This window comes from Chanos chanos, chromosome 10 (genome assembly GCF_902362185.1).
Source record: "Chanos chanos chromosome 10, fChaCha1.1, whole genome shotgun sequence".
Classification (NCBI taxonomy): Eukaryota; Metazoa; Chordata; class Actinopteri; order Gonorynchiformes; family Chanidae; genus Chanos; species Chanos chanos.
This window is the reverse complement of record NC_044504.1, coordinates 35,039,897-35,058,468: the sequence shown is the minus strand read 5'-3', so window position 1 is coordinate 35,058,468 and position 18,572 is coordinate 35,039,897. Positions and strand designations below refer to the sequence as shown.

Sequence of the window (18,572 nt, the reverse complement as noted above, 5' to 3'; positions counted from 1 at the left end):
AAAAATTATTATTAAATGAAATCTTTGTAAAGTTTGTTTTCTATATTTTGGTACTGATATTTCTTTTCATGTATTTGTTTTCAATTGTATCAAATCAAAAGTTAAATTAAAAAAAATATGTTGACAAAACAGAATGATTCACTGATGTGTGTTGTACGAGGTTGTGGACGCTTGAAGCAGTTATTGGAACCATGAACACTACCAACTCATCCGATACTTCTTCTCAGGCCAGGTCATGATGTGATTGGTTCAGGTAGGTGTTGAATGGAACACTGAATGTATAATTCTGCACAGTGGTGACTGAATGGGAAAAGGGAATTAAACCCAGTTAACAGAGGCTTCGGGTCGAGTCTATGTGCGAGAAGGAAGTGCCCCTGATTCAAAAGAGAGGCTAGCGAAAGTTTCCAACTGAAAATCTGCATGTTGTTTTCTTCTTAACGGCCACGTGCGTGCAGGCAGTCAGTGAGAGTGGATCATGGTGCTTAAGTTCCATCAAAACACTGGTTCAGTGAAAACGTTAAGTATCTGAACAGGCCGTGAGTGTGTGTGTGTGTGTGTGTTAATGCATGAATAATGTGAAGTAGAGCACACTCTTCTATACAGAGCATTACAGCTCATTTGTGGCATCACTAGATCCCATTCAACGCACAACATCCTAATGTGCCTCTCTTATACAGTTAAAACACAACTGACAACAGCCATTGTCTACATTACAAACAAAACACATCAATAATTAATTAATTAATCAATTAAAAAAAAACAACCATTCTATCACGTAAGGCTTGCTACATCATATTTAAGGAAGGGTCTCATACAACTTATAGAAGACACAAACAGAATGGGAAACTCAAAAGACAGTGGAAAGTTTTTTTTTTTTTTTTCTGAGAAAGCAAATGTTTAATTCTTGAATAAAAACAAAAGCCTAGTACAACATCACATTTTTGGTCTTTAGGGAGGGGAACATCCACACTAGAGCTGGATATGAAAGAGGGAGTGAGACAAGTTATGGACTAGTTTAAAATCTCCCGGAACGTTCTCTGTCCCTTGACCTCCGTCTCTCGCGGTCACGTCCGCCACCGCCACCGCCGCCCCCACCCCTACCCCGTTCCCGGGAACGGGAGCGTCGTTCGCGGGAGCGTGAGCGCGAGCGATGCCTGAAAAGCCAAAGGTACGAGTGTTAGGCGAAGAAACAGGAACACATACTAAGCACTCTGCATATGAACACTTGTCAGTGACAGCATGGATTGCCAAGGCTTGCATTCACCGTGAGCTGTTTTGGTCGACATAGCGCTTTCATGTCACGTCTGACCTGAGACGCAGATTAAACTTAAACCTTGAATCTAAATAATCTAAATGAAAAACCCTTGCCGCTTTGCTGACCATGTATCTGAGAGTAAGACCCCCGGTGTTGGCAAAGTTTAAGATTGAAGAAGGTGGTTTGAACATTGTGTACACATCGTGACCGATTTCCGAGTAACCGTCACGACCCGAGACTCCACACACACCTCTTTCGCCTGCGTCCGTAAAGCTCTCTCCTGAGTTCCCTGGAGATTGGCTTCAGGTGCATGAAGTTACAGAAACCGCCTCTCGTGCACTCCCTGTAAGACAAGACGGGTGCTGGCGTTTAGTCACAGCATTTCTGGGGAGGCGGGTCAGTGTATTCACTGCTTTACCAAGCCAAAGCGGTGAAGAAGGCCTTCTCTGTCTGTGAGTTATACAGTACAACAAAAACAAACAAAAGCTATCCTTTTATTTGACAGTCTTTCATGATGCCGACTCCGTGTGTGTGTGTGTGTGGTTGGCATGTTTTCTTGGCGGGAAGAGGTACTGACCCCATCTCATACTGGCGACAGCAGGCTTCTCTGAAGTCAGTCACTGGCGAAAGCTCTGCATGAATTGGTTGTCCATTAAACCAGCGGTTATTGAGGTCCAGGACCGCCCGCTCCGCATCCTCCTCTCGCCGAAACTTTACACACATACACACGTACACACACACACGTACACACAGAGGGAGAGAGAGACTGTAAGTCCAAAGGACACTTTCTATTATTGAATCAAACCCAAATTATAAAAGACATGATTACTGTGCTGTCCTTCACATAACTTAAGCGACTCTTCTTGAATGACCTCTAATGCAGGTACACCGAGAAATAAAATATATGAACGTGACTCGAATTCAGCAAGTCTCTGCACCCACTTTGACATAGACGTTTCCAACCAAATGGTCTCCCAAGTTATCACAGACATTCATCTCCTCCACCTCTCCATACTTTTCCTCCATCTCTGTGAAGACCTCCTGAAAGAAGAGAGGGAAAATAAAACCATGGTTTAATTTTTGGCCTGGGCGTTTTTTTAACAACGTGACAGACACTGCTCAAAGTAATGAGTGGTGTTACAGAACGTATGCTGATAACATTCTCAGCACAGCGGCACACGCAAAATATTCACCACCTCGGCAATCACCACTTCTTTGTTTAAGACACCTTCCCCTTTTGAAAACACACACAAAAGAGACTCACTTCAAAAAACTCGTCATAGTGTTCCTGCATCTCCACGTCACTGACTGCACCTTGAAAAAAAAAAAAGGGGGGGGGGTGTAAATAAAGAAGGACCAAGCACTTTTTCTAAATGATAGAAACCCCACATGGGTTCCAGTGAAATACTTATCACTCTAAAACCAATGTAATAGGGAAAAAAATACTAATTTAGAATTGTACAGTAACACGTGTTGCAGATTGTTACAGCTGATGTAACTACTTCGGAAGAGTTGTTAGTATATTCTGGAGGTCAGCACAGACTCCACTGGAATGAATGAGAATGGGATTTTGGAAGCTATACACAAAGCTACAGTAAGGACCTAAGGAAACATATGTAGGCATTTAAAACTATGTGGATGGCTAAGTGGCAAATTATGTACATGGAAAACCATGAAACTCTGTGATAACAGCTGACTATTACTGTGCTGTGATATATATATTTAATACATGCACAGATTGAGGAGAGGTTATTGTAGAAACACAGGCATCTTGATATGGAATACCTGAGGGGAAACCCATCATTAGTCTACAGACAGGAGAGGACAGTAACACAGAGTGAAAACAGTGTAGAGTCAATGCCTTACAATGCGCTGCGGGATCGAAACTTACTGTGTAATCCATCAGCAGACTGAGCCGTGTTCTGCGGGTTACGGTAAATGTTCAAGAGGGCAATGGTCTGAGAAAAAAAAAAAAAAAAAAGCGTTCTGCGATTTGAGCCAAACGGAACCAAACAAAAGGGCAATATTTCATATGAACATATTTCAAACTGGCGAAAACCAGGGTGGATGTGGTAGAACCCAGATCTGAGAATCTTGGAATGCCATGCCCGTTTCAGGGTTCGAAAAACGTTTCAGATTTTTAGCGGGGCCTCTGAATGCATAATGTAGGTAGTGTCAAACAAAGCTAGGTCAGGTGACAACCTAAGTCTCTAACAGTATTTAAAAGGTCATATGACCTGTCATGTGACAACCTGACAATCTAACAGTGCACAAGCAACTAAATTTCTATGGTCAGCCCACATCTTAGTTGTCATGTGAGATATCCAGTCGTCCACATGAAATATACTCAGTTCCTGTTCTTAGAGTCCTATGGAAATCGACACAACATAGAAATTCCCACGACTGGCCACATTTACCTCATGCTTTCAGCTACAAAAGCGTCTTTGAAAGGGTCCGTGAAAACATGACTCTCGAGAGGCAAAAGGAGTCTCCAAGTGTACACTACATCAGTAAAATAGGACTGCAAATGAAAACTGCATCAAATGTTATTTTGATGGAAATTGGAAAAAAAAATGCAAACAAAAAAATTGCTGCAATGCCAGAAGTTACAGTTTGACAAAAAAAAAAAATAGCATAAAAAAAATGGCATGGGGTTTCCAATTGGTTTTTGCAACGTTTGGTGTTTTGTCAACTTCATAAGGAGCTCCTGAATCAATATTGAATTACATCGCCCCCTCATGGTGAAACTTATTTCTACATCTGGTGGACACTCAAAAGAGGCTCAATAGAACCCTGTTTCAGAAAGTGGGTTTAGTGAAAACTCAAGTTAACTCAGAGTAAGTAGTAAACCAAATAGAAAAGCCCTATGGCTTTGTTTTGCTAGGAGAATGAAGGCATGGGGCTCTTCTATTAAGAGGTTTACTACTTACTCTGAGTTAACTTGAGTTTTCACTAAACCCACTTTCTGAAACAGGGCCTGGAACATCTCATTTGTTTCCATAATGCTTTGGTGACATTTTTTATTGACATCACATTCTTGCGCTGTACTGCTTTGCAGCTCATCATCCTTTCTCCACAGGAGAGCTAAAAATAACTGAAAGTTGGGGAGGGCAGCATTTTTTGTATTAACGTTGCATAAATCAAACTAAAGGCTTCATAGATCATGACAAAGTATCAAGGTTCTGCGAGTATCAGTGCATAATAATCATCACCATCATCATCATCATAATAATATTGATAAAAATAATACAAGTTTATTTAGAGCCTAGAATCACTATTTATAGTCTCAAATGGCTTTACATGTCCACAACAAAGTTAAATCAAAATTATATTATCCATAAGTTAGAGAGAAGAGATAAGTCTTTAGTTTCCAAGGTATGAAGAGAGTATGCCTCCCTAATTTTTGTGGGTGAAATTCATAGGTACATAATTCGGACCAAAGCAGGAATAAGTAAGAAAATCGTTCAGTATTAAAAAGCCTGTCGGAATTCTGAGGACGTATCGTTCGAATCTTATTTATATACCCAATATACACAAGCACATGATAGGTGCCCTTGTCCTGAGATGAGAATCGATACGCTGAGTTCACAAATGCTTCAGTTTGATTCTCGAAGTCCGTTAACACAAGCAATACGCGTAACAAACCCTTCCCCTTCAACTTCCTTTAATTGGACATGATTTACTATATTGGTTGAGAAAAGGAAAAAAACGAGCGCGTTAACTGAATGCAGAAATGCGGAGATGTTCCGAGAAATACAGGCGAAAACTCGTAGGAATACTCACCTGACTGAAGGTCGGCTTGTTGTGGAGCCTGGAGCATCGGTCCCCGTGGCGACATGCTCCAATTTTAAAGTAGAAAGAGCAATTAACTCTGTGAGGGTGGGAAACATGCGTTTCAGTAAAACAAAAGTGCTATGCAAAATCGAGGCTTGCCCTGCAAAATACCACTTCTTAACTTGAGAATGTTTGCTCACTATTATTAGGCTGTGCTGCAAAATTTAGCCTCAAGCTACGTGAGCTAATTGGGCTCATACTACACCTGCTAGCTGATAACTACATTATACATTTTTTAAAAAAAGATATTGCGTCATTGAAATCAGTAATACAGAACATAACCAACTGAGGAAAAATATCCTGGTTGTCATGTCACTTTCTTGTATTCTTGACTAGCTGGCGACTGCTAAGGCTTCTACAGCTAGCCAACGTTAGGTAAAATATTCTTAAATAGCTCACATTTGGAAATAGCTGAATTTTCTGACACACTCTCTCTTCGAGGAAAAACTACAACTCAGAATTTGGTGTCTCGCTAACTTCTGAGTCACAAGGTAAGCACCGAAGAATACCGCTGTTGCTCAAAACCCGCTAATTGCTAGCCACGTTCGCGTGCCGAAACCTAACAATAGGATACGCGTGATATGTAGGGCCAGCATAGCATAGTAAGGTAACATGCTTGGCTAAATGAGTTAGCACGTCATTTAACCTCTTCAGCCTCAAAAAGCACGCATGAGCACGCATGTGGTAAACTCTGAACGAACGAAACTAATGATAATGTGGAAGGAAGCAATTTTCATAACGAGTTTAATACGTATATAACAAACATCACGAAGTTTAACTGCATTAGCTAGCATTTTCAACACGTTTGAGGTTACCTGTGATCTACTCACAAATTCACCAACTGCCCTTGCAGGCAACACATACAGTGTAAATCACGGTGTTTGGTTTAACTGGGCACTGTAAGATACGAGTATGCAATACACAGAACCTTAATTTACTTACTTATCTTTCTCTGTACCGAAGATGGACGCCAAGTACTCCGCCATTTAGGATTTCGTCGAATAATATTTACGTCATGAAGGATGAGACGCTTCAAACCAAAGGATGGTGTGTCTCTGGGTGCGTTCAGCTCAAATGCGCGCAGTCGTACGTCCTCTCCCATGGGAATTAAAACTCTGATTGTACATCGACATTAAAAGCTATCCTTCGCCCTGAACGCACGATCAAACTACAATATATACAATAATTCTTATGTCAAATGCATAGCTAAGTATTAAATATAAACCACCAAAGTCCCATCTACATCACGCAAACTTGGGTCACCCCCTTTACTGGTGGGACATTGGAAAACTGAAATTATCATCAAGTGACGACTTGGCAGGAAGATGGACTGCACCATCACTCAAGTATTCACGCTCAGCTGCTCAACTTGATCGCAAGAATTTGCGTTTGTTTGCTCCTTTATGCTTTATGTTGCAGATGCACGACTACGGTATATCCGCGTTTATTTCACACTCCGTTCGAACGCCCAATCCGCGACGTGGAAAAAAAGGTATTTAAACCCAGTTATGATTCTGTTCTTTATTAAAACGGGTGGTAGCCCCGTTACATTGCCAGTGATTGAAAAAAGCTTGGTGGTGTGAGGGTGTTTTTGAGACATATGACTTTAGCTGTTAACATCGTGTTTTTACACAAAGTATGATTAATCGTCTAGTCAGATTTCATTTCTACATTCATAGTATGAACGTTGACGACTAAGACACATGTAAGCCCAGTTTCTACGTTGACACCAAGACTGATTCTAACTGACGCAATCACCAAAAGGCTGCAGTTATATTGCATCATACTTTTTGGACCTACATTCTATTTTCCTCCTTGGCTCATTTGAAATTTCGCAGGGATGATGTCGCAGTTGTTTTCCCCCCTGACAGTCATTTGGTGGCGTATGCGGTGTCACTGTAGCATTCACAGATTTCATTTCTACATTCATCAATTTATAATACTTGAAAAACGAGTCATTTCCCTCAGAATCCTATATTAAATGTGAATTCAAAATTCACCTACAGTAGGAAACAGATTTCGAAAAGAAAGTTTGTGAGTTTCAGGAAGAGACGTAGTTTCTCCTTTATTACTAGGATATCGGAAATATAACTTGACAGTCCCTTCCCAAACATAGAATAGCTTGTAGTGTTCAATGCAGGCACTTCGAATCAGCTAGACATAGAGTCATTTCACTTTCAAACAGTAGAAATAAACTAATGAATTAAGATAAGTATCAACTCATATATGTTTGAATGACATTGTTTCACTGAGAATTTGAACCTTTAACTGTAAAATTGTTTCTTTTCGTTTAATGAAGAGACAAGCTAACAGACGAGTTACTTAAAATTTCATCTACCTTGGTAATCAGATTTTAACATGAGTGACGTAATACCATATGTCAGGAAACTTCATATAATTTTTTTTAAATCAAATTTTAAGACTGATGAATAGGTTCCTCAGTTGTTTTCCTATTGGACAGTTGCCTTCTGGTTATAGTTACACACGTAACTAAGAAATCCCACGATGCAGGAATCTTTATCTAAAGGTCTAAATGGCCTGATCCTATTGATGATATAAGCTTTGTCGATACAACGGGACAGCTCTTGATGTTCTTCCAAAGAGAATTTGCTTACCTCACATATTTTCAAATCATGTGTACACAAGATTTACAGTTCATAGAAAGAACAGAACTACTTTAAGGGAGAATTTTGTTAGAACTCTTAAACACTGTCATGGGCTAGTCAATGAAACTTTATCTGGTTCACCACTAAAAGTTTTGAAAATAAATTAATGAGATTCGTCATAAAAGTCTGGGACTTGCCGTCTTTGATTTGAAAGATGACCGAAACCTATCTGATCTCATCACTTTAGATACTATTTGGATTTCTAAACCTACGTTTTATATTTTTCTCATTTTAGATACGTTTATAAAATTTTGAAACCTGGAGCAATTTAAAGGGTTTTTAATTAAAGAGCAAATCAGTTTGCACTTCTATGAGCAAACAGTGGGTGGTGAGGCAGACAGTTTCTGCGAGAACGACGAAAGAGGACGTGGTTGCACGAATGGAAGGCACGGCTAAAACTAAGTATTTCATTGGCAGAATGAAACCAACAAACGCCTCCACGGTAGCCAATCATCGATCCCTCCTTACGAGAAATGCAGCACCATGATTGGCCACCTGTTTTGCTCATTTACTCACATGTGAGGCGCTGGCAAGTTCTTCTTTCCGTCATCATAAGAAAGGTCATCACTAAAATTGGAACTCACCGTTCTGTAACAACCAACTGTTTTTGACATCCAGGTGAGTTAACATCTCTATGTTAGTGACAGTGGATGTGGAGGCCATCGTAATTCTAAGATTGTTTAGTTACGATACCTATCTGGCTATCAAACATGCTTACGATTATTTGAAACATCATTATCATTTCAGAGATCCTAATAATATTTGTAGGATATGAATCTTTTTTCCGCCTATGTGAAGTTATGCTCTGTCGATACCGATTTTGCGTACATGACGAAATGGTCCCGGAACAGCATCCTTCCTTCGACGCTTCTATAGCGTTCGCAGACAATGCAACATTGCGGGGATTGCATCATCTTCCCTGCTATTTCTCCTAACTCGTAATCTGTTGAAAATCTACAGCTTCCTGTCAGGGTTTACATTTTCCTCGTGAAATATGGCAAATATTGTGTGATTACATGTTTACGTCCATTAATTCTTCATAGATATTTGAATATCGAACCTGAGTATTGATGTGATGGCGACAAATGTGATAATCTCTAATTAAGGTTACATGGATATATCTGGTCGGAGTTTTTTTTTCTTTTTTAAATAATTTAATCCTGAGACAAATGGTAACTCTCCATGTCTTTTTGCTTTATCATTCGTCGATTCAGCGACGTCTGTTTCGACCGAGCAGTTAAAATGATTGAGTCACGATGAAAGTACCACGCCAGTTTGCCAATTAAGCTCTGTACAGACAAGTTTTTACCAATAGCTATATACAACAAGAAATATTATTTCGTACTTAGTTTGAAAGTCCGTTCTTTCTAAAAACCTGTTTCGGTATTAAATACATTTTTTTTAGTTGCTGCTTTTCTTGTTCTGAGTCAGTGGGTCGCAGATTAGCCTAATTCTAAACCTATTAGGCGCTGGCCACCGCACCGACCGACCGTAAGTATCAACTGTATAATTGTCCAGTAAAAGACGCTATTAAACTCATGAACCCGTACATGCCTCCTATACAGAGCAGCGGACGACAATTTACTACCCAGGTTTCATTCACTCGATGGTTCTGGAAAAAAAACTTTAAATAAGAAGTGTATGTCAGTTCTCATCGTTGGCTGGCTAAATGCTTTTGTGAAGCCGAACATCACGTTACCTAATCTTAAACATATGCTGACAGTGTACAGTCGTGCAATGTTTTGATCCTGACACACTACACATGCTTTACCATAAGGGACTGAGAACAACTGTAACCCACTCGCGCACCACACACACAGTCTCATGTTGAATCACGTCGTAGAATTTAACTCAGACATACAAGTTTCCAGCTATTAATAGTCTATGTTGTAGAAGGTCGTAACGTTTCAGTGGGAACTGTAATCTGGAAACGCGGCGGGGGTTATGTGACCTCACAGCTGTCTCCCGTAAATTTCAACCTAATGCAGCTGAATTTTCTTGGTCCTTCACATCGCTGTGTTTTAACCCAATAACCAACCTAATGTGCTGTATTCCACTGATTATATGTTCCTGGACTTTCATTTTGTGTATGTCATTATGTTTTATCACTACACCACCATGAGCAAGGAGATGATTTTCATAGGTGATGTCTGTATAAAATTTTGTGACGTGTTTATTAGTGAAAATAAGGTGCGAACCTCTAAATATGGTGAAAAATAATCACTACTCGCATCAGTAACTCAGCTCTGCTACGGAAGAAGCTCTGGCTGAAAGCCTGTTCGAGAGTTATGTTACAGTCTATTATATAATAGTCACTCCTTGGCACCTCAGGCAGCGCGTGAGCCTGCAAAACGTGGTGGTTAATTCCTGAGATTAGCCGTTTCCCGGCTCATATTTGCCGTGTATTAGCAAAAAACGATTAATACGGTTACCGTTTACTTTTTTGGTTTTTTTGGAAGGGTTTACCATACTGATGGATGACGTGGCTCAATTCGTAATTTTACAAATATGGGCTTTGTCCGTGCATATCAGAAAATAGATATGACTTTTAACCCCACGCAAATACCTGTTTTTCGGCTCTCCGTTTCCTTGAATTTAAAGACGTTGCGGTTCTGTTTTCTCTTCAGTTTCGTTATCCCTGATATAAGAAAGAAATCAGTAAAGTAATCTGTCCTCAGCAGTCTACAATTAGTTGGCTGTGCGCACTTCCAAAGTTTTTTTTCTTTTTGTCTTAACCTCAAAGCATGACAATAATTTCTTCCTATCAACTGGATATGAAGACTTAACAGATGTCTAAAATAACGCAGTACATCGTTACCCGTAGAGTTTACTGGACTTGCTTTTAAAGCTTATTGCCATAGACGGTTAAGGGAATTATGTTCCCTAAAGGCTTTATTGGTGAAGCAAACCGCATTCAGAGCGTGTGTTCCCCCGTGTGTGAATGAAATGAAAAAAGATGATAATGCAAACTTTTTAAAATTCCATATTTATTGTGAAGTGGTAAATGCAGCTTTAATACAATACACTGAAACCTGCCTCTTACGATCGTGGTGGGTTTGAAAAACACCCTGAAGAGTCCCTCTCTGTCATCTCATAGCATTTGGAAATCTGAGAGCAGGAGTGTTTACGTGTGTGTTTTTGATTTGTGTGTGGGTGTGTGCGGGGGTTTGTGTGTCCGTAAAGGGAGGTGGGCAGATCTATTTGCTTCGGTATCTTGGTCTGGCTTGTGTTGTATGTCCTGATTTGACACAACCGGAATAACTGGAACTGTAAAGCCGCTTCATTAGGCCTTTGGGTCTTGTGTTAGGTAATGTTTTGGCATTCTTCATCTCTTCGGTCAGCTATCAGACCTTTTTTTTCCCCATCATATGTAGCACACTTAGGCTCTTTTTATAAATGATTTTTTTTTTTTTTCAGGTGAATCATGCCATCAGTACCCTCTGCTCAAGAATCAAACGGCTTGGGCGGTGTCTGCCCGTATGCAGCCAAAATGATGCTAAACGGGGAGGCCAAGACCAACGGAGCCGCCAAACTCAAAGAAGAAGCTAAACTGAAAGTGGAATCCATCCTGAACGGGGACGAGGGACACAAGATCGCCAGGAACGGTTTGGCTTGTGCAAACGGCGAAAACGGCCACCATGTCGAAAATGGAGCGCACCACATGAACGGCGAAGGGGAGCACGTGGAAGACGAAACGGAGGTCAAGATGGAGCGGAAATGGATCCGTCCGGACCTGCCCAGCAGGTGCACCTGGAAACTCGGGGGGCCAAATGCAGAATCTCCACACAACCACTTTCAAAGGTGAGGGGCAGTAACCGGTTCACAAGACAGCTCACTTGTTTGGAGTTGACAAACTCTTTTATTACTTGCCAACATTAGTATATCAACATGTTTTGGCTATTTACACATTAATAGGTTTTGTTTATTCAAAATCCTGTTTGTTGAGACATCTGTACTTTTCAAACCTGAGTGAATTTTACTTACATGGAGCGGCCAAGAATTACAGACTTTACTCAGAACAGGGTGACTCACCCTGAATTCAACATCATGGGACAATGTCAGTTCCTGTTCTGGCACAACAACAACACATATGAAAAGGAAGTATGAGATGAGGGTGTGTTCTAGCATATCATCATGACTCGACAATCTCTCATGTTTGTATACTGGGTAACCAGTTGGTTATTTCACACAATAACTTTGCTCAGGCTTGCCGATAGCATTCTGATATAAGTCAGAATTATTCAAAAGGAATATTATTTTTCCTCTTTCTTTCTTTCTTTCTTTCTTTCTTTCTTTCTTTCTTTTACTTCTTGGAGCAATGTCATTTTCTGACTTAACGCCATGTTTGTTGAAGTTACCTTTTAAATCCACCCCCTTCAATGTTGGGATATAAACATGAAACCTGAAGAACATATCATTGACAGCCATTCCTGTTCTTCTTACACTGTGACAACACCTACATGCCGCAACATGAAAACATATGGAGCTGCACCTTCAAGACTGACAGGGATAAATGTATATTCTTTTAAGACAGGGGATTACCCTCCCAAACTAGTTTTCCATGACAAAATAAAGTCTTCTCCTGTTGAGTAACTGCAGGAAAAAAAATTGACTGGGTGACACGCAGTAAGCTTTCAGTCGATACAAAACATATTATGACATTCAATATTCTAACAGCACGGAAAGTAAAATCGATTCGGGTTTTTTTTGTTTTGTTTTTTTTTTTAAATCTGTGAGTATTTCGATGGTGCCATACACAGATAATCACAAAGCCATTCCCTTCTAATACAGGACAAAAGCCCCTAGTATTCTGCCCAATGTCCTGCGGAGAATTGGAGACACGCCCTTGGTCCGCATCAACAAGATCTCCAAAGCTTTCGGGCTCAAGTGTGAGCTATGTAAGTGTCTTTCATCTACAGTGTCTACATAATTAAAAAAACATAACTGAACAGTCGTTCCCACATCCATGTCTGTCTTTGTTCTTTGTAAATCTTAAATGCTAAAACTGCACACCTTGGAGTATGGTTACATATATGTTCACATATTTTGTGTTTTGAAACATGTGACCAAGCTTTATGACCAAAGTGGTTACAGTGTGTTTTTGCATGGTCACAAGATGTGATTTCTTAGCCATTGTTTAAGTGCACAGGGCCACGTAACAGCAGACATTGAAGGGGAAAATGTGGGTCTATAGATTGGGGGAAAACTGTGAAACTATGAAAAGCAACAGTAAGAATTCTACAAGCACACCTTTGTAGGTAGATGTAAGCAAGTACTAATTACCAGAGGCGCCCAGGTCCAGCCCTGGAGGGCCAAAAGCCTTCTGCTTTCTGTTCTCACCTCTTAATTATAGGCTGATGTTTAGCTGAAAAACAGGTGAGTGTGCTCTTCAGCCAGTGACAGACCAGACCACATGTAGTTGGTTACAAAGAAAAGCAGCAGGACTTTGCTGCCCCCCCCAAGACAGGATTTGGGCACCTCTGAAGTAGACTTTATGCCCTCGGAGTTTTCTGTGGCTTCGTCCTGACTTTTAAAGAACTGCCTGCGTAGCATGTTCAGTCTGAGCTGAACTGTGCGTCGCATATGGTGACTACTGTGACCTTTTCACACGTGTATTACCGTCACAGTCTTCTCCCTGACAGCCTGGAGACTGTTTGTAAGCAAAGTATGGGAGTTCCTATCATGTGTACATGTGTGCATGCGGGAGAGCACGAGGGACAAAACAGAAGATACATACGTATCTGTTTACCACGGGGTTTTTTCTCCATGTGTGGTGGCTGTTATATGTGAGACATTACTCCAACCCCTTCATGGGTTTTCACTTCCATTCGGTTCTTATGTTTTATATTTTACCCGTCAAATGATGTTCTAGTAGAGCAGCATACTGACATCAAGACATGTTGAGAGAGATGGTGTGATGAGTGCATGTGCGTTGGCGTGGTCTTACCGCGATTTGTTTTCCGTGATGCCCATGCTCTTCACTGAAAAGAGGTGAATGGCTGTGTTTGTGAGTGGTAAAAAGTCAAGCCGGCAGAGCGGGGTCGTCTTGCGGGCGTCTCAGCTGTTTTCTTTGACGACGGGGGGGCGGGGGGGGACAGGTACTTTTTTTCTGACGTCCAAACCAAATGGCAGGAGGGGAAAATGAGAATGTCGAGAAAAGACAAGGGGAAGTGGAAGTTCAAAGAGCCGTATTTTAGTAGCAAGGGTTGGGTGAAAGATGATACAGAACTCTATGTGAATGACCTGTTTGTAGAGGAGAAAGTGAGGGGAGGGGGGGGGGGGGGGGGGGGTGAGGGGTGGGCTCCATTAGACAAATGCCTGAAGTTATTCTGACTGGAATGAGAACACCAAGTTTTTCAGAACTCTGTGTACTCAGACTCTCCTACCTGTGACGCACACATTGCCTAGCTATAAATTACAGTTTTCCTCTGTTATCATCATTCAAGTTCATACCCTATAGTACGTACACACACACACACACACACACACGCACGTGTGCACACGTATGTTTTTTTTTTACTGCCGTCTTTATAACTCAAGGCATTATAGCTTTTCACACACTTTTGTGGAATTGCGAAAGTAGTGCCAAACATTGAGTTTTTTATAGGGTACTTAGAGAGAGGTTTAGACTCAGGAAATCAGCACATCTGCACTGAGATGAACTTGTGTGTCCTCTCCTCTTTACCTCTGATCTGTTTTTGTTTTTTTTTTATTGTTTACTGGTTTTGTGGTCGTTTTTTGGGTTTTGTTCTGTGAAGTGGTCATTTCAGGGGCTGGAGAGTCTTGTAACAACTAACACCCTGGACTAGACTGTCGTTGTTCAGTCCAGTTTGTAATTTGTGGCATTTTTGGAAAAGAACTTTATCCTCCAAATGATGGGAGTCAGACGACTTGACGCTGGAGCAGATTTGACTGGTCACAAGGGTTTGGGAAGTTGGATTTTTGCATAGTCCTGTTATAGCTCCTGCTCTAAGCCAGATTTACCGTTGCCTTTAGCACGTCATTATAAATTGTTACCACATGTAAAACCTCAGAGAGCAATTACTTTTGCAAACAGGCTTTAGTAAAAACAGTCTTTCACATAACAGTCATTGTTTTCCTGCCATATGGTCTGATATGCCTCAGATTGTATCTCATGGCATTCAGGATCATCACTGGGGGTGCTCATCCTGCTTGTCTCTCTCTCTCTCTCTCTTTTTTTTTTTAAACCAGACCCCTATGTAAGCGAAGAGTAATTAGGTCTATATCCATGCATGATTTAGTATGTAAGTGGTCTAAAATGTGCTCTGTGATAATAATACATTGAGATGATGCTGAATGGTTCTACATGTAAAGGTTATACAAGCAAAACTTGGAGTATTTGAGCTTAACGACTTCATTGGCTACCTCTGCTGGTCTCTGGGGTGACCGAGTTCACCGCGCAAGAGGTCAAATCGGTCAGGGCGCAATTAAAGCCAACATGTGCTTTTTTTTTCCCCCAATTGTTTAGAAGTCAGGGCTTGTCGATTCAGCGTGGTGCAATAAAACGTTAATCCGGGATTGAATACTTCTCATGTGAATGGGATTGTTCTTTGGACGTCTGAGCTGAGGAGGGTTCGGAATTGTTGCCAGTTTGTTTGTTGTCCGTGTGTGTGTGTGTGTGTGTGTGTGTGTATGATTGTGTGCGTGTGTGTGCGCGGATTTTCTGGTGCCTTGTATTTTTTTGAGAGTGCATGGATGACTGTTTTTGTAAAAGCACCTGGAATGTTTGGATCATTAGATAACTCACGATACTGTACTCACAATATGATACTATACTCACGATACGATACTGTACATGCGGCAGAAGGGAAATAAATGTGTGCTTGAAAGAGTATACGTGACATAAATAGATTTTAAGACAGCTAGCTGAACTCTAGCCAGCGGACCGTCAAGCACTAGGACAGATTTATGTCAGCTCTTGTAACATGGATGTTGAAGGGCAGTGCTGTAAACCAAAATAAAAGAAAAAAAAAGCTTTCTTCGGTCAGCCATGCTGTTCTGTGTCTTTATTTTTGTTTTTGTTTGGTTTGTAGTGGCCAAATGTGAGTTCTTTAACGCTGGTGGAAGTGTGAAGGATAGAATCAGTCTTCGAATGGTGGAGGATGCCGAGAGAGCAGGCATCCTCAAACCAGGAGACACCATCATCGAACCCACGTCGGGAAACACAGGTGCGTGTGTGTGCGCGTGCGCATGCATGTGTGCATGTGTATTCTTTTGTTACACAGATCTGTTACTGTATTATGTATTTTTAATGGAATGTGAGTTTGGAGGTGTTTGGCTGTATTTTGTTACTTATAATATTTAGAGAAATTGTTTTATAAGTGTTGTTGAACTACATCCAAACCAGTACATTTGTATTAGCATGCAGAACATATTACCCGGTATGAGGTCGATCTGTCAGAGCACCTAAAAAAGTCTCACAGCTCCTTATTTTTTTTCACTTTCTGTCTGTCTGTGTCTGTCTGTCTGTGTCTCTCTGTCTTTGTGTCCCTCTGTCTGTCTGTCTGTGTCTCTCTGTCTTTGTGTCCCTCTGTCTCTCTGTCTGTGTGTCTGTGTCTAGGTATCGGCCTGGCTCTGGCTGCTGCAGTGAAGGGTTACCGCTGCATCATTGTGATGCCCGAAAAAATGAGCATGGAGAAGGTGTGTGTGTGTGTGTGTGCGCGCGTGAAAGAGAGAGGCTTTGTATTTGACTGTCAATGGAAACATTGTCCTCTCCTTAAAGTTCCAGAAGCTTCTAAACCAATACTTGCCTCTGACAATACTCTTAGGAAGTGAGCATTTCCAAATCCTCTTTAGGGCGTTTAGAATGTGGTTCTAAGTGGTGTTCGCCCGTGCTTGTGTGCGCTCAGGTGGACGTGCTTCGTGCTCTCGGGGCCGAGATCGTGCGCACCCCTACCGCCGCGCGCTTCGACTCCCCGGAGTCTCACGTGGGCGTGGCCTGGCGCCTGAAAAACGAGATCCCTAACGCCCACATCCTGGACCAATACCGCAATCCCAGCAACCCCTTGGCCCACTATGACACCACTGCAGAGGAGATCTTGGAGCAGTGCGACGGTAAGACGCACAGATAGCACTTCGAAAGAGTTGAGAGTTCAAGCGGCCGTGAAATGTCGGCTCGTTCATTTTGCACCCTCAAGAATCACAAAACCTTGACTCATGGCCGCGAAACTCGTAGCGAACATTTATCTCGCCAGCTGGTGTTCATTTATTGTGTAATACCATTCCCAAGACAAGGAGACTTAAGTTTGAAATAACACAGAGTACAGGAGGTTGTCTACTCCTCCCTGCTGTCCAATAAGAACAAAAGGAGCTCCACACTTGACCTCAGACTCTACTTATTCTTAGCAAAGAGCTCAGAGAGAATTACTGCTTCATGGACAGATTGTTCCACAGTAAACGATACACAGTTCGTGCTACGCTTGAACGTAGCAAAGCATATGACACGGAGTCCCAGATAACGCTGAATATCAAATGTGCTCAATACAAAATACATGTTTCATCTTAATAATTGATTCATATTGTAGCCGGTCTGGCCCCTCGAGGTTTTATGTACTGTACGTGTGAAAACACAAATGTGGTGCCGACGTGTTGTTCCAGGCCCATGGATTCCAGTCTGTCATCACTAAGTCTTGTTGTAATCTCCTCCTCCGTGCTCCTGCCCTGTAGGTAAAGTGGACATGCTGGTGGCTGGAGCTGGGACAGGAGGAACCATTACTGGCATCGCCCGTAAGCTGAAGGAGAAATGTCCGAACGTAAAGGTGGGGCTCAAGTCTGTCTGTCTGTCTGTCTGTCAGTCTGTCTGTCTGTCTGTCTGTCTGTCTGAGGGTGCCATGTGACTTGTAGAACAGCAGTGTGGTATGCATGAGTCATGTGGTGCGTTGACTACAACACACATTAGTCAGTCTCTACACACCCCCTTCGCCAACAGCATTACCGGATGTGGTTTTCACTTGTCAGACTGTTACTGGATTTTAGACTGACTCCCAGAGAATGCTGAAATATGAGTTTTACGTTTTTTTTCTTTCTTTTTTTAAAACGGGAATACGAGTTTTTGTCTGGGTGTCACAGGCGATGTTTTGACGTGTGTTTTTGTTGTCAGGTTATCGGAGTGGACCCTGCAGGTTCGATTCTGGCCGAACCAGATGACCTCAATAAGACAGACAAGACCCACTATGAGGTGGAAGGTATCGGCTATGACTTCATCCCCACCGTTCTGGACAGATCTGTAAGTCTGTCTGATGTCTCGCGCCTCTGCCTGATTCTTGTCACTAACGCTGCTTCCTGCGGATAGATAGACTTAGGTGCTTGAGGCATTTTCCAATATGCTAGTCCTTGAATACTCATGATACACTATATGTGGGAGGACAGTGGACTGCAGTGTGTCATGTGGTAAATGGTCATTTGTGCAGCGATGTACAGTAGTTAGAAATGTTTGTAAAGGAAACTTTGGTCATGACTCTCTGTCTCTTTGTTGCCGTGTCTTTGTCAGGTGATAGATGGCTGGTATAAGTCTCACGATGACGAATCTTTCGCCATGTCACGCATGCTCATCAGAGACGAGGGACTTCTCTGCGGTGCGTTTGCTGAATTACTTCCTCTGTGTGTGCGTGCGTGCGTGTGTGATTGTGTACGTGCATATTTGTCTTGTGTGTGTGCGTGCGCACTTGTGTAACTGTGTATGTCCATATGTGTGTGTGTGTGCGTGCGCGCGCCTGTCTGTGTGACTGTGTACATGCATACGTGTGTGCATGCGTGAGTGTGTGTGTGTGTGTGTGGACACGGTAGTATATTATGCA

The 18,572-nt window shown here is 41.8% G+C and overlaps 2 protein-coding genes across 2 annotated transcripts in view; one reads left to right on the top strand and one right to left on the bottom strand.

Annotated features, from left to right (window-relative positions):
• Nucleotides 1-905: 905 nt before the first annotated feature.
• On the bottom strand, nucleotides 906-6,075 carry u2af1 (U2 small nuclear RNA auxiliary factor 1). The gene is made up of 8 exons (XM_030786542.1): nucleotides 6,032-6,075; nucleotides 5,039-5,126; nucleotides 3,147-3,213; nucleotides 2,520-2,569; nucleotides 2,198-2,296; nucleotides 1,833-1,966; nucleotides 1,506-1,598; nucleotides 906-1,154 (listed from the first exon to the last, which is right to left on the bottom strand). The coding sequence occupies exons 1-8, from the start codon at nucleotides 6,073-6,075 to the stop codon at nucleotides 1,016-1,018; spliced, it is 714 nt and encodes a 237-aa protein (XP_030642402.1). The 3' UTR covers nucleotides 906-1,015.
• Nucleotides 6,076-8,298: 2,223 nt separating this feature from the next.
• The window catches only part of cbsb (cystathionine beta-synthase b), a 15,669-nt gene continuing 5,395 nt past the window's right edge, over nucleotides 8,299-18,572 (top strand). The window contains exons 1-9 of the mRNA XM_030786225.1: nucleotides 8,299-8,373; nucleotides 11,173-11,556; nucleotides 12,547-12,653; nucleotides 15,810-15,944; nucleotides 16,337-16,416; nucleotides 16,626-16,830; nucleotides 17,443-17,534; nucleotides 17,876-18,001; nucleotides 18,266-18,350. Of these exons, the coding sequence (XP_030642085.1) occupies nucleotides 11,180-11,556; nucleotides 12,547-12,653; nucleotides 15,810-15,944; nucleotides 16,337-16,416; nucleotides 16,626-16,830; nucleotides 17,443-17,534; nucleotides 17,876-18,001; nucleotides 18,266-18,350 (1,207 nt within the window). The 5' untranslated portion in view covers nucleotides 8,299-8,373; nucleotides 11,173-11,179. The remainder of the gene's footprint in view (nucleotides 8,374-11,172; nucleotides 11,557-12,546; nucleotides 12,654-15,809; nucleotides 15,945-16,336; nucleotides 16,417-16,625; nucleotides 16,831-17,442; nucleotides 17,535-17,875; nucleotides 18,002-18,265; nucleotides 18,351-18,572) is intronic.

Bases quoted from the DNA above. Each gene is read 5' to 3' on its own strand.
- u2af1 (XM_030786542.1), bottom strand. From the start codon at position 6,075: ATGGCGGAGTACTTGGCGTCCATCTTCGGTACAGAGAAAGATAA. The intron at 5,127-6,031 runs GTAAGTAAATTA...CCACCCTCACAG, and splicing joins TTCGGTACAGAGAAAGATAA to AGTTAATTGCTCTTTCTACT. The intron at 1,155-1,505 runs GTGTGTGTGGAG...TTGGCTTTTCAG, and splicing joins TACGGACGCAGGCGAAAGAG to GCATCGCTCGCGCTCACGCT.